Source organism: Epinephelus fuscoguttatus, linkage group LG21 (assembly GCF_011397635.1).
Source record: "Epinephelus fuscoguttatus linkage group LG21, E.fuscoguttatus.final_Chr_v1".
In the NCBI taxonomy this organism is placed as follows: domain Eukaryota; kingdom Metazoa; phylum Chordata; class Actinopteri; order Perciformes; family Serranidae; genus Epinephelus; species Epinephelus fuscoguttatus.
In genome coordinates, this window is record NC_064772.1 from 33664829 (window position 1) to 33680881 (window position 16053).

General features: G+C 43.0%; 1 protein-coding gene across 1 annotated transcript in view; it reads left to right on the forward strand.

Moving 5' to 3' along the window:
* sspo (SCO-spondin) overlaps positions 1-15819 on the forward strand; it is a 103801-nt gene extending 87982 nt beyond the window's left edge. Inside the window, exons 114-117 of the mRNA XM_049565646.1 lie at positions 2763-2823; positions 3774-3904; positions 11077-11227; positions 15317-15819. Coding sequence (XP_049421603.1) covers positions 2763-2823; positions 3774-3904; positions 11077-11227; positions 15317-15339 — 366 coding nt within the window. The 3' untranslated portion in view covers positions 15340-15819. The remainder of the gene's footprint in view (positions 1-2762; positions 2824-3773; positions 3905-11076; positions 11228-15316) is intronic.
* The last annotated feature ends 234 nt before the right edge of the window (positions 15820-16053 follow it).

The following is a 16053-nucleotide window of genomic DNA, read 5'->3' on the forward strand; positions in this document are numbered from 1 at the left end:
GCCGCATCACAGACGCATAAACACACACAGTCTGTTAACTTAAAGGACTTAAAATGGTCGTGTTCGTGACCTCCCACCCTTTAAGTGAGTGGGCTCCCTCCATCCCTGAGGGGAGGCTGGCGGCAGTGCAGAGTGGGAGGAGAAGTCCTCGGGGTGAACAGTCAGGAGAAGCGTGTGTGTTAGAGAAATTTTTATAGTTGGGTGAAGTTTCCGGGGTGAGCTGAGGCTGGTGTTGGTGGGGGCACTGAAGCCTGCTGTCAGACTGTGTGTGTGTGCGCGCGTGTGACTCTGCATGCTAACAGCAGCTATTCTCAGACAGGGACACCACGGGACACCCTGCTTTACTCTGGAATGTTCTGCACCTTTCTTCCTCGGTGGCTTCGCACCCTCTGTCTGCGTCCTTTGTGTCCTGACATCACTGTCTCTCGCTATTTTTGGTTTTTATGTCTCACTTTTTGCCTTGTTTATTTCTGGTCATTTTCCAATCTCTATGCTGGATCTGAAACCTGGTCCTCCTGTTCCATGATGGCCTCGGTCTGAAATAGATTTATTAGAAAGACAACCAGCAGTGCTCTGGGAGGTGAGGGACTGATGTTAGTCATTGTCTGAACACAGCTGATTCACACAGTTTTACTTCTAGTATCTTTGTGTGTGTTTATAAACTATAGCTGTTGGTTTTTAGCCATGCCAGCGACATGACTCTTGGCATGGCAGGTTTGTTCGGTCCATCGCCTTGGTCCTGACTGAAATATCTCCACTACTGGATGGATCACCATAAACTTTTTCCTCCAGCACAACCATGAGGTTTACATTTTTGGTTTTGATTAGATGTTTAAATGCCTTAAAAACTATTGGAATACCATGAAATGTAGTGCATTCATTGCTTTCTAAGAATTTAATAGCTTTTATCTCGCTCCATCTTCTGGTCCAATTTCATTGTGTTTCATGATTTGGTGAATGCCCAGATCTCAGCCTCAGTTGTACTTTAAGTTTAATGCTAATTTGCAAATGTTAGCATGCTATGCTAAACTTAGATAGTGACAATGGTAAACATTATAGCTGCTAAATATCAGAACGTTAGCTGTAGCTGAGTAGTGTTGCACGGTATACTTGTACCAATGCTAGACTGCAGTATTAAAACACCACAGTACATATGATACCATAATGTTGGAGTACCGCAGTACTACGGTACCTCACGGTACCACTACTGTGGGAAAAGTTCAAAGTCCAATCGCAGGAGGGTGAGTGTCCATGCGCCATCCAGTAACGGCGCGCGCTGGCCACCTGGCACTCAATATGCTGCTGCAGTGGTTTGTTTTCCGGTGACATTTCAGGCATTAGCTGAGCTACTGAGTATCTTTAAGCAGTGAAAGTTACTATTTATTTATTTCACTTGTAGGCTAGATTTGTTTATATATGCTACAGTGATTTGTTTTCCACAGAGCTCTACGGTGCGAGCATTTAACTCACATTTGCGACTAAAAATAGTTTTGTGCGAGCAAAAGAAATCATTCAGGAGCACGCTGTGAGAGTACAGATTTCAACTGGCAGCAGAAACGGAAGGCGAATCCTGCCGGTTGTGGGTTAAACGGGGGTCACAGACAGGAATATGGCGGAGCACTATGGCCCCCGCAAATTAATGGCTTACTGGTGACGGAGAAGCCTGGCTCCAGGTCCAATAATTTCCTGTTCGTCGGGGTCGTGACTGCCCAAAAGTACCTGAACAGCCGAGCCGTGGCGGCACACAGGTATGTGATGTGTCAGAGGAGAAACGAGCCTATTCCAGCTGACATTGGGCGAGAGGCAGGGTTCACCCTGGACAGGTCACCAGACTATCACAGAGCTGACACATAGAGACAGACAACCATTCACACTCACATTCACACCTACGGATAATTTAGAGTCACCAGTTAACCTGTATGTCTTTGGACTGTGAGAGGAAGCTGGAGTACCCTTTAGAAAACACAACATGGGAGAACATGCAAACTCCGCACAAACTCCCCCACCCTGGGTTCGAACTGGGAACCCTCTCGCATTTTTTACTTTCTTTTCCTATTTTAGATGATTATTAGAATAACTAACATTTTGTCCTTGGTAAGGTTGACTTGTGTTTTCCTGTTCTGGAGAATGTATTTTGTCGTTCTACTGAAGAATGTGTACTGTAGTCACATGTTGAATGCATAGACTGTAAAAATAATGGACAAAACTACTGAGATGTATCCCATGGGTTTGTGGACTCCAGCTTTGAAGCATCGAGTTCAGCATTTCGTCCGTCGCCATCTTGGTTTTTTTGGATCCAGAAGTGAGCATTATTTGGATGAGAGGCTGGAGCTGTGGAGGAAGTAGGATTGATCTGACTGAGAATCAGACAGCCTGTCACTCAAAGCAGCCTGCCCTTATTTATGTGTAACTTTAAGGCTTACTAAAATGTAAACAGGTGAGTTATATAAAATTCCGTCCCTGTACAGTTGTCGCGGAGGGGAATATTAGCTAGCTAACATGTTTGTTTCTGCTGAAAAGTTGGACATTTTAACATGGAGGTTTATGGGAATTGACTGGCTTCTGGAGCTAGCCTCAAGTGGCCGTTAGAGGAACTGCAGTTTTTGGCACTTCTGTGTTGCCGTCATTTTTCAGCCCCGTAGGTCGCTGCTTGGTTGAATTAAATGTGTTATACAAGTTGTTCTGCTCAAACATAGCTGACCAATTAACTGACTGTGGGGTACTGGACATTTATTTTTATTTTTGTGTTCTATCTCTCTCAGGGGGAGGTCAAGGTGGAGGAGCCAGGCAGCTGCTGTCCGGTCTGTAGGAAGCAGTTTCCAGGTTAGTGCAACACACAAGCTGCAGAAAAACACATCACAAAATCCACAAGTCAATGCAGAGACTGTGTTCAAGAATGACATGTATATCATGGGTATGTTGGGGTGTAAAAAGTAGACATAAGCTGAAAAAATGAGTGAACCTATGAGCATCAGTGTGCACCAACATTTGTATCAAGGTAAAAGAGATAAGGAGAGGTGTTTTCTCTTTGATTGTGCTGAGCGCTGGCTCCGTTTATATTATATTTTCACTGCTTTTATCGTCGATTGTATTTTCAAAGCTTTTATTCTTTATGTTTGTGCTTTTAACCATTTCCTGCCTGGGGACTGCAGATGAAAATAATCCTGCCTGGCTTGTTTTCAGAAATGTTAATATGCACTCTTCCTATTAAATAAATAGCTAAAATAATTACCTTTAAAATAAGCATGTGATCAAACACAAAAGCTCCACTTTTATTTTGAGTCCCATAACGAGGACTGTCATCTCTAGTCTCCCTGTGGATGCTCGAATGCTAAATAGTAATGCTTTATCATCTATGGTAACGTTGAAATACTACTCGTAAAACATGCAAATCTCAAACAAACACCCATCACTGCAGCTTCCTTTATTCCATGTCATGACTTCTAAACCACTTCATTGGATTTGAACGTTATAGTTCATTTTATAGGAGGCTGAGAACGAAGTGCCGCAGTGCCCAATTAGTGAGAGATTACATTACTTAACCTACATTGGGGCTTTAATCTCTCTCCCAGTGGAGGAAATGTCACATGCTGCCAGGGAGCAATGTCACTGTGCTCTCTGGAAGAAACTCTTTGTCTCTTTCCTCCATTTTTATTTCCATGCAAAAATTACAGCTCCTCATAATCTCCTTTTCCTCGCCCTCTGTTTGCCCCCTTCGCTCCGTCCAATCTCACTTTGCCCCTTTGCCTCCTTCCTCTGTGTGTCTCCGTCAGGCGAGCCCGAGCCAGAGTGTCGTCGCTACGTGCAGGTCAGGAACATCACCAAGGGAGACTGCCGGCTTGACAACGTCGAGGTCAGCTTCTGCAGGGGACGCTGTCTGTCCAGGACTGATGTCATCCTGGAGGTACGGAGCATACACACACACAGAAGATAATACGAATAATGATGAGTATTGACCAGCAAGAGTGGCAGCTGGCAGCACAATGAAGGTCAATACAGGCAGCAAAGTGGACTTAAAGGGACCAGAAGTGGAACTGGAACAAAATCTGTTGATTAAAATTGTTTGCTAATTGCCAATCAGGGCTGCACAGGCTGTTCAGTTTAAGTATAACACATACATATACAGACATATTGCAATGTCGGCCTCTTTTTTGCAAGATTCATTTAATTAGGAATGTCTGCCAAACTTAAATTATAAACATGTAAATGCAAAGTGCCAAAGAAAACTGTCAAACAATTTCCTCCACTTAAATCCTAACAAAGCCACCAACCACTAAAAACATCTCTCACACTATGCAAGAAAATAATCAGCATTATTGCCTTAGCTATCACTGTGCAGCCAAGTAGTCCATCTGTTTTCCTTTCTGAAGCGTGACCCGGCATCAGGGTGTTGAGAGTGTTTCTGCAAAACAAAATGAAGTCGCGTGCAGCTGGTCACACCTTCTATAATCTCAGTTCTTCATGGATAAACACAAGCCATGGAGACACTTGGAGGCTACGGCTAACTGTACGTCTCTTTTCTTCTGTGAGTCGTGGTCACAGTTAAACACACAGTTCACATAGATGACATGAAGGCAGGTAAACAAAATACATAATTCAGCAGCTGAGTCCCCAGTGATCTAAATATAGATGTTTTGATCGGGCGTTTGACTCACATGTCGAGTCTGTATCTGTTTCTTTCCCTCCTCTTTTCTCTCCTGCCTTCACTCCTTGCCTTTTTCTTCCTTGTAAGACGGCGAGCTCATCACCTCATCACCATGGTGACTTTGTTCTTCCTTGGCATCCATACATCTCCACTGTAAAAATAGTCAGTCAGATTAGTAAAAATAAACATCAGCTCAGCCAAATGTGTCATTACCTCCTGTTACTGTGGCAACCAGGGATGGTTACCAGTGACTAGGCAGCGCCGAGAAGTTCCCTTTCCATTGATCAGCAGGACTGGAGGAAGCAGGGATGAATGCACAAGAGGCACACACACTGGACTTTCCAATATGTGTGAAGCGCTAATAATTATTTTACCGAGTGTCTGAAGGTGTTTTTGATTCTGGGCTCCTGCGCCAGGTCCCTTATCTATCATTCTCTGCTTCCACCTATTGTACTTTTCCACAGACTCTCTCCTCCTCAGGTCCTCGCCTGCACTAATTGGACACATGAGCAGGAGCTTCTAAGAAACTGCCTTCTGTCATGCAAAACACCAGACCTGGGTTTTTGTATATCAAGAGATAAAAAACAGCCAAATGATCACCGTATTCCCAAATCTGTGCTTGTATTGTATTTTAGCTGTCTAGGTCCTTTTAAACTCATTTAATGATATAAATAATGAATTAACTAAGTATTTTCTCCAGCGGCATTGGCCCCCCAGAAGGACAATGCATCATACAACTCTGTGTCCAGAGGAATGTGACCTATTCGGACCGGATTAGTTTAATGTGGAGACGTGGGGTAAAGTAATTATTACCAGGGATTTTAGTCCCGTCTGAATGCGCCATGTCTGTAATCATTACGGATAATGTCAGTAAAAATTACGGCGACTTTTACCTGATCCTCTGTAAAAATGTCTGTAAATATTTTGTCATATGATGGAGGCACTTGAGGAAACATTGGGTGTTGTCGGCAGTCGTGATAGTGGACACTGTTCCACTGATCACATAGCCCGACGTGGGAGACCAATCAAAAAGGTCTAGAAGAAAGCACTTTTCAGAGCCACGAGACTTCTGGTTATGTTAGGTAGGCCTAATATAAATCCATATTGCTAATTGTTCTGAACACACAATCCTGATCATGGGCAGTATTTCAAATTGGGGTAATCATTAATTATTAATGTAGCACGTACATGCCGACCGGGAGGTGATGCCAGGGAGCAAACTGAGTTACCACTCCCATCTCTGGTAGAATCGTGGAGTTTTCTTGTCCCATGTGAAACGGACATTTATATTACAGACATCCTGTGGTTAGTCTCTATATACAGACTCTACATTCAGTGAATGTAGAGTCTGTAGGCAAACCCTGGAGATCTTGCCTCCGGAATAAGAGCGGAAGAGCCCTGGTTTCCGGTTGTAGGCTGTTTTGTAGCCCGCGCGATATTGACCAATCAAGTTTGAGCCGGCTGCAGTTGTTGCCAGGTTAAATGGTCCGTGCGGTGAACTAAGGAGGTGGAACATAATTGGCATAACTGCAAACTCTGAATCCATCGCAATGGTTCAGCATATTTACTTATATATATATATATATATATATAAACGGAAGTCGGAAACGGAAATTCGCCTTCTCCGCCCAAATCAAACCGGAATGCCAAAAAATCGGGGATCTGCCCCGAGAATGATCCTGTGGTAAACTGACATTAGTCCACATCCCTGTGTAAAACTAATCCCGTCCAAATACTACTTAAGAGCTTAAGGTGTCGACCTGTCCTTAAGATTCCCCTCATTCGAGTCTGATCGAGCATCCGTGAGATGTGCTGCTACCCCTCATCACAACCCAAAAGGACTCAAAGGATCCACCACCAACGTCCTGGTGCCAGACACCACAGGACACCCCCAATATCCCGTGTCCATACCTCAACAGGTCAGAGCCAAGGATGCCCCAGTGTGGATCAAAAGTACTTCTGGGGTACCAGCACGTCCCAAGAATGCTCAATCTTATTGAGATCTGGGGAATCTGGAGGCCAGGTAGATGACTTGAGTTCCTTGTCACGTTCTTCGGACCATTCCTGAGCAGTTTTTACGGTGCGGCATGGTGCATTGTCCTGCTAGGGGGGCTGTTGCCATGAAGAGGTGTACTTGGTCTGCAGCGGTGTTTGGGTGGAGTGCATTAAATGGCATCTACATGAATGCTAGGACGAAAGGTTTCCCAGTAGAACACTATATTTGGACAAAATGATCAGTGTTATTCATTTCACCAGCCAGTGGTTTTAATGTTTTTGCTGATCAGTGTATAACATAAAGTGTGTTTTCTTTAGTGTATAATCACCTCTTGTTACCTTAGAATGAGCCATTTATATCTACTTAGGGAGTGATTCCTTGTCTACAGAGACAGAGACAGAGGTCACTGAGGTCAGGACATTGGTATTTTTCCGAGGTATAAACCTAAAAATAGCTTTACTTTCGTCAGGCAAAGATATTATGTCACCAAGTGAATGAGTGTCTTGCCCCTCTGATAACAGTCACTGATTTTGTGGGAATGTGGGATGGTGAAGTGAATGCTCCTGTCATCAATATGCAATCTTTGGTAGACCTGGTGGTTCTTGGCCAGGGTGGTATGTGCGGTACGTCAATAATGTCAGGAAATCCGGCGGGCAGACTTTAATGCGATCGATGCGAAGCGAGACTCTACAAGTGAGGTGAACTGATGTAAAGTAAAATGATCTCGTCATGTGACGTAAACTAGATCATTTTACGAGTGGACTGTTTGTAATTCAGTGTTATTCATCCCCAGTCTGACTTCATATGATGAGAATTATTACAGGTTGTGCTTGTGCAGTGAATTAACCCTAAGCTGGCTAGAAAAGTGTCATGGACACAGTGATGAAAATGAAGAGAGTGAAACCATTTCACCAAACAAAACTCAGCTTTGGGAAGGGAACAGGAGGAGAGATGGAGAGTGAGAGAAAGAAAGAGAGGTGATGGAGATGAGAGACGTACTGTCTTCCCACAGTTCACAGGATTAGCATTATGTTCCCACATAGGTTAAAACTGAGAATTGGTTCTCAACTGATTTTAGCTGATTAACTAAATAAAGGTAAAAAAGAAAAGATGTGTTTTGGTAATTACATATAAAACTATTGGTTAAGTATATTATTGTACAGCACACATTGTACACATGTACAGCTCATGTCTATGTACTGTTTTAATTCCAAAGCAGTTGGCAAACAAAGTTATGGTGTATAATCTTCACTAACTGAAACAGTGTGTGGATCATGATTAATGTAACTTAGTAGAAGCACTGATTCACCCAACTTGCTTGCTAACAAGCTACCAAATTTCTTCGAATTTTTCTTCATAACTCAGATGCTTAGGGGAAATATAATGGAGTAAAAGTATACTTTTTATTTAGGAAATGGCATGGAGGAAAAGTGAAAGTTGACAGAAATATAAATACTCCAGTGTAGTACAGATACAACTTATTCGTACATGGTTTTAAAGCTAAGAAGACAGAACTCACTCTGCACAGCTCGTCTCAAGGATCAGGTGCTGGTTGGCTGCAGGAACATCTCAGATAAAATCATAAAAAATCTACAGATAAACTGTAGAAAACAAACACTTTGTTCCCTCTTAATAAAATTGGTGTTTATTCAGTGTATTTACCAGTTTAAATCCCTGGGTCTGATTGTTGTGGAGATGAAGAGACGTTAAACAAAACCTCCTGAACAATGAAAACTGAAGGAATCATAACCAGAAGTTGATGCTTGGTGCACAGGAGGAGTTTCAGCTGGGTACAGTCTGCAATCTTCACTGCTAGATGCCACCAAATTCTACACATCGTTCTGTCAGAGTCGCACTAATTTCTGTTTTTATATTTACAAATGCCTAAAAGTAGCTGTAGCTCACAGTGAAGAACCCACAGATAATTATCACTGACGCTTCCTCTCAGTTCTTTAAAGCATTTTAGCACCTGTCAGCTCATTGCTTTGACTAAATAATAATAAACTTTATATATATAGCACCTTTCAGAACATTGTTACAAAGTGCTGTACAATAAAACTCAACACATTTAAAACACAAGGAGAATGAAACAAACTAAAATGTCATAAAATGACATAAAAGTAATGAAAACTAAAATGAAGATAATAGGAATAAAATCAGTAAGATAGCAATAAAACGCACTGCTAAGATAAACTCAGAGTTAACTCAGTGTTAAGCCTGGGGGCCCTGATTGCAGAAAAACTCCACTCTAGTCCAACAGCAACAGGCTGGAGAACATAGTGAAGGAGGAGACCAAACCAGAGCTGAAAGAAGAGTGAATTTTGGATTCATCAGGGGCACAGAAATTATCTCCAAATTAATGCTAACGGTGCTCTGAGTCTGCTGGATGTGTACGTAACCAAACGTTTGCTAATCTCTCAAAACAGATTCTGCAGTCTACATTGTAGAATCTGTCGGCAGCCCTGTGTGAAAGACGACTGGGGGGGGGGGGGGCTTTGAGTCTGAACGATGCTGCGCTTTAGCCAATCACAGTGGAGGGGGCGCGGCCAAGATGTGCAGGTGTCCCCAGGAAATGTGTACCTACAGAAACAGCAAGCTCCGCGTCCATAGCGACCGCTCCAGTAATGCCGTCTTGTCAACGTGAAAAAAAATATTTTTTCCAGCGGATGTCTGAGTTACAACATGGTTGAGCTAACTGGAGTATTTTCATGTCGTATCCGACAACGGGAGGCTTTTAACAGATGACGTCCTGATGTTAGCTTTGCTAACTGTCCCTGTCAGCTGCAGCCACTGATGCTTTCTAGACATCGTGATTTCCCATAACTGAATAAATACCACACATAGCAACACAAAACTGCTTTGCTAGCTCAATCATGTTGTAACTAAGTAAAAAATATTTTATTCACAGACCGTTTATTGAGTTATTACCTTATTTTTATACAGTCTATGGTTATAGGCAACGCTAACGGCTAACGTTAACAGCTAACGGTTAGCCCAGCTAATCTACGATAACCATATTAATTACGTGCACACAGAAATAGTAACGTTTGTTCAGTCATTGTGTTTATAGACTTAACAAACATCAGATTAGTCTACACGGTGATATAGTGACGTGAAAAATGTGGTATATATAGCTAAACTCTGCTGGTTTTCTACCCGAAGTGTTTGTAAACAACATGGCGATTCCCTGGGGGGAAAAAACTCCGGGCTGTGCCTCCAGAGGTAAAGGAAGAAAAAAATTTATTTATTTTTTTTTTACCGATGGATTTCCAGATTGAACATTTGTTAACACTTTCACTGTAACAACTTTATATGGTGATAACAAGCACATGATTGCCGATTAGCCGACGCCGCAGTGCTCGCCATTGGCTTGACCCAACGCTGATCTCTCCTCCATCTTGCAGTCGGATCTTTACATTTTTCTGCACCCTGTCTCTGCCCCCGCCCCCCCACCTGCGTTCTACTGTAAAATCATTGGCTCTACACGGAACGGTCAGCGTCAAACGGGGTCGAAGTTCAACAAAATTGAACTTTCGGAGTTGCGTCAAAACGCCGGTGCAGCCCACAACGTGACGCCGAAGTTGACAAGTACCCTGACGTCAGCGTTAATGCCAGCTTCCATAGGAAAACAATGGCACAGCGGGCATCAAGAGATTTTTAACGCTGGTCATGTGCAAGCGCCTTTACGGTATCAGTCATGATAAGACTGGTATGATTTTTAATATGACATAGCGATATTTCAGCTTGTTGACATATTGACGTCATGCTGTGTTGCACGACAACAAGCATGGCTGAAAGCGAAATTACTAGCAACTCCACGGTGGCTCCAAAAAGAGGAGCAGCTTCAGTAGCGTGGAATAAACTGTGGCGTCCTGAATGTTTTATGAACAGCCCCGGACTTCTCAGACTCTTTTAGTGACTTACCGCTCAGAGGGAACTCATTCAGCGGCTCCTCTGGCAGCAGCACAACATCTCTCCCTCTCCTCTGTCTCGTGATTTTATCATAAACCTTTGGTAATGTAAACCTATGTGACGCTCACGGCTCGACTAATACTGAGTAGCCCTGAATACTGAACACTTGAGTCCACACTGTCTCATTTTGTCACTTCATATAAAGTTAAGGGCTTCTAATTTCTCCGACGGCCTTGTCTCTCCTCCTTTATCAATCCTGCCAATACTCTTTCATCTCCTTTAAACTCATCTTTCCTTTTCCTCTGTTCTTTGACATCCCGCCCCCAAGTACTTCTTCCTCCTGAAATTCTCTCATATCCTCCCTCACCTCTAATTTCACCGTCTCCTTATCATATTCCAGTCTCCTAATTGGCTCCCTTCACCACATCCCTCTGGCTCTCCCTTCACCTCTTCTCCTCCTCTTTTGCTTCACTTATCCTCTCCCATCATTTCATCCTCTCTTGTCCTCCCTCCCTCTCCACAGGAGCCCTACCTCCAGTCAGTGTGCGAGTGCTGTAGTTACCGTTTGGACCCTGACAACCCGGTCCGTTTCCTCAGCCTGCAGTGTGAGAGCGGCGAGAGCGAGCCGGTCGTCCTGCCCGTCATACACAGCTGCGAATGCACCAGCTGCCAAGGTGGGGAATAACGAATGTGGCCGAATGGATTTTCATGTTCATCTCTCATGTCAGTGAGAGAACCGCAAGTTTGAATATATGTAAAAATGTTTGCATGTGACACATGTTTAGTCACTCCAGGCTCCCTGCGCACACAGAAATGGCAGGGAGGTGCTGGACATGTTCCAAACAGGGAAAGTCAGGGGCTTTGATTGAAAAATATTTTCTGATGGTGAAATACATGAGAAAATACCTTTCAAATGGCTGCTTTTGCTGCTGATCTCATTCACTCTAAAATCCCAAACACATATTTGTCCTCTTACCTGTAACACTATTTACCAATCTAGAAAGTTTTGGTGTAAGTTGCCAAGTGTTGGATCATCTGTAGAGATGACTGCCTTCTCTCCAATATAATGGAACTAGATGGCACTCGGCTTGTGGTGTTCATGGGAGCCAAAAACATTTGAAACACTCAACAGCAATGTCTCTTTGCAGAAATCATGGTCTGGTTTAACTCGGTCTCACTCCAGAGTTGTTGAAATCCAGCACTTGGACAGTGACTTCCGGTGTCTGACACAGACGGAAAAAGCCTTTAACGTAGCATAATACGTGGCTGGTTGCCTTTATAGTTTAACGGTGGCTAGTGCCGTCGGGGATTGCGACAGGACAGGAACAAAAATTAGGGTTAGGTGGCAAAAGTCCAAGTAGGGCGAGTTGGAGGAGTGGTTGATGAGTCCAACAAACACCGACTTTTATCCGGGAGAGTGGTGTTCGTGTCCCATAAGATTCTAAAGCCAAACCCTGTTCTTCTTCCTAAACCTGACCACATGAAGGGAAAAAAAGTCAATGTGCAGTGTTGTACGGACGTAGCGTGTGTATCTTGAAAGAGCTTCTATGTAAACTGTAAATTTCCGATGAAAATGGAATTGTATTTTGAAAACAGACAACGCATATAACAGGCCGAACTTGACACAGTGTCCCAGAACATCAACGCACCCCGCTTGCACGCCCAAAGTCCAAGACCAAACGTCGATATGTGGCCAGGTCGGAGTGAGAATGTGTTGCCTGGTTATTCAAGATAATCCACACACTTTATTATGAGCAGTTTCATGTAGGAACTATTTTCTTTCTACTGAACTACAACTGCGTGCAGAAGGAAGGGTGCATCTCCTGCTAGCTCATGTAGCACCACTGAGCTAGCTAACATTACAGATTAGCTGGGGAGGACGGCATTAATGTCTACATCTTGAGCTGTTACGAACACCTTGTCCATGAGTAGATGCACACTTCCTTCTGCCTCATAATACATTTGGAGGGGGTCGTTTGGTAACACTGAGTAGCTCACACTAAAACAATCTAGAGTGATAAGTAGCACTACAGATAATACGCTGCTGCAGTTAGGGATGTCCCGATCCAGCTTTTTCACTTCCGATCCGATAACCGATATTACAGCCTTGAGTTTTGGCCGATACTGATACGATACGATCCAAGAATATTATACATATTCACTTATTTTGTTGTCAGTCATGTTAGAAAAGGTTTGGTCAAACAATATTACTCTAACAAGAACAACTACTTAATCAGGTTAGTTAGAATGATCCACAACAGTTGGTATGAGAAACTGACCCGTTTATTGTGAACAGGGTTAAATAAACAAACTTTAAACTTGAACATTAACATTAAATAAAAAATATAGCTGGTTTGCTTTGGCTGCTTTGGCCCCTTAATAAATCGAAAATAAATCAACACAAGAAATCTTTAAAATGTCTAACACTGAAATTAAAATAGCAGCAGGACTCCACACACTTGTGCTTTGGCCCCCTAATGAATAAAAAATAGATTAACACCACAAGACATTTAACAAACAATGCAGCCTTTCCTTTTCAGTTATTTTAATAGTCAGTGCCAGCCTGGTGTACAGGCACACAATATTGTACAACTGTTTAAACAACCAATAGTCCATCCATGGCTCCAGTTTCACTAATTGTGCCCAAAACAATGCAATCAGTGCTCTTTACTTAAACAGTAAGAGTGTAAACCAAATAAAAATATCACTCTCAAAAAAACCAGAGCAGAAAACAAATAGTCAGTTAACTAAATTGACCGCTACTCTTCCTACCCTTCCCTCCGTGTGTGTCTGCCGTCTGCATGCTGGCCTGGTGGATTGATAGTAAGAGCTGGAGCAGATCACTGGAATGGACTGCTTGAATTGCGGAGCGCCGGGCTGGCGGACTCCGTGAAAAACTGGATCGGAGTTCTTGGATCGGCATTTTTCTATGCAGTCCAATCCGATGCCCGTTTTTTGCTAATATCAGCGGCCGATATTCGGATTGGGACATCCCTAGCTGCAGTGCTGCTAGCGAAACATCCTGCCACTGACTATTTACTGGAGTTTACCAGCATGTAGCTCATGCGGCATTTGAGGATAATTACAAGCACGTCCGTTCAGATAGACAGACCACCACGAACATTTTGGTCACATTTCGTCTCAGAAAAGATAACATAGATTTCATCTTTGTTTTTATTATCTCTATCTATTTTTAGTTCGTCATCGTCTTGTTTTCGTTGTGGAAAAAAGGTCGTTGACTAAAGGTTTCTTCATAATTTGCATCAACAAAATTAACACTGGTGTCAGTAGACAGACAGTAGTTTACTGGTAATTGGGAGAATAAATACGCTAAAGATGATGATTTTTCTCAACACAAATATGCCGATATGTTTCTTCATCAAACATCATTTCATTTTTTTTCCTGAATTAGTTGAGCTTCTCCACAATCTTTCCAGCTCCCTTACAACTGCAGAAATACCCCCAGGGTACACGTACCCTTGGCTGGGAATCACTGCATTAGCTGAAAATCAAACAGCTGCAGGTAGAGTTGCCGTAGTAACACTCTTTGTTTAGGGCAAGTTGTTCTGTTACATAATTTAGTGTGTGTTTGGTTGTAAGCAATCCTGGAACCTCAGAGGTCATGTTTTGACAGCTTTAAAGAATTGATAAACCTTCTCTATCTTCTCCACTTGGATTCAGTGATGAAATACACAACATCACTGTCTCTTGTTCACCAGGCTTCAGGTACATGTGGTGTTTTGTTTGCTCGCTGCACACATCATCATTTAGATCAACAGACATGAGCACCATACCCAGCCAGCTCAAACTGGCACTTTGCTGGTCAGGTTTTGGGAGCACCCATGAAACATCAACTGCAACCAGTGTGAAAGTTTGCCCCACAGACGGCAGCTCAGTCAGCGGCTCTAACACTCAACCATCATGCCTGTCTCTTCCTCCCTCAATACAATTCCTCAGTCACTTTCCATTAATGCCAGGCTGACACGTGCACACACTTCACTAATCTTCGTGAAACATACGTTTGCCTTCGCCCACCATGAATAATTCAATCAAGGATCCCACCTCTGAAGCAATTATGAGCTAATCCATTCATCAACATGGCTGATTGCGTTAGTTAATTGGATGCAGCCACATACGACACAGAACATCCCCCCTGCTCATATTCCCCTCCCAGCACTACACTGCGGCGGACATCACGTCTGACGGATTCGGTTGTTACGGCGATCAATCTTTGATAGTGTCTGGCGGCTCTGACACGCACTCGCACACACTTACACATATTAACTGCCACTACAATGCCGTCACCTCTGACTGACGCACACTTACTGCAGACACAAGACGGCCTACATGGAGACATTTGTCAACTGCTGTTGGGATTTTATGTTCATGTGTTTTAAAATGGATTTTAGATGGCATGCTGTACATTTGCAGTAGATTTGATTGAACAGACTTTTGGATACATTTAAAATAAGAAAACCCAAAATACATTAAGTCATGCTGCTCTGACACATTTCTGAATGTTGGTAAAAGAGACCTTGGATCGAACTTTGTAGAAGGGTGTCACCTGGGCCAAGAAGGAACCCATTATATTTCGGAGCAGATCCGAATCACGGGGCGGATACATACATAATGTTTCACTTTTGTTAACACTGCGAGATAGGGCATTTGGCCTTGGCCGAGGTCTGCGCTCTCTGAGTGCCCTTCCTGCAGAGGAAGCAGCGAAGTTATGATTCCATCAGTCTCACTGTTTCTTTTCTTCTCAGGAGGTGACCTGTCCAGACGCTGAGCAAGTATGTTGAGTGTGTCTGTGAGCTGAGTGTGTGAGCGTGTGTGTGTGAATGAGAGTATGCACTAGAGAGAGCAAGAGCAGCTGAGAGCCAGCCGGGTAATGGATGGAGAATTTTGGGAAGGACGGATCCATGGATGGACGGAGGAGTGGAAAAATCCAGAAGTCCTGGGACCCTGTCGATGTACACATTGTTCTGTAGTCCTTAGTCATCATATGACTGGATGCTACTGCTGATTGTAGAGTTCCTGTTCTGAGACTTTAAGGTTTATTCTTCAGCCTGTACAGCCTGTTTTTCTACTGTATATTTATAGTAACATTAAAGGACCTATGATACAATCCAAGTACGACCTATTATTATGCTTTTAAATATGTTTCATTTGTATGTTGTAAGAAAATGTTTATGTTCCTGCAGTTGTCTTGAAGTTTACAGTAACTGGTTAGATGTTTTTACATGTTGGAGGTCACAGTACAGTTCCAAAGGACTGGTCAATAAACATTGATATAAACAACACTGTCGTCTTCTGTCTTTATAAGAATTTTTTATTTGCATTTATTCCAAAAATATTTAGGCCCTTTTCAGTCAAATACTGTTCAAAAAAACTGTTTTTGAACAGCAATCCCCTCAATTTCTCCCAACTATGTCTCCTGCTATATAAACCCATTTTGGCCGGCAATAGCTGTGGCCCGGAGGCATTATATTTTCCGATTGTT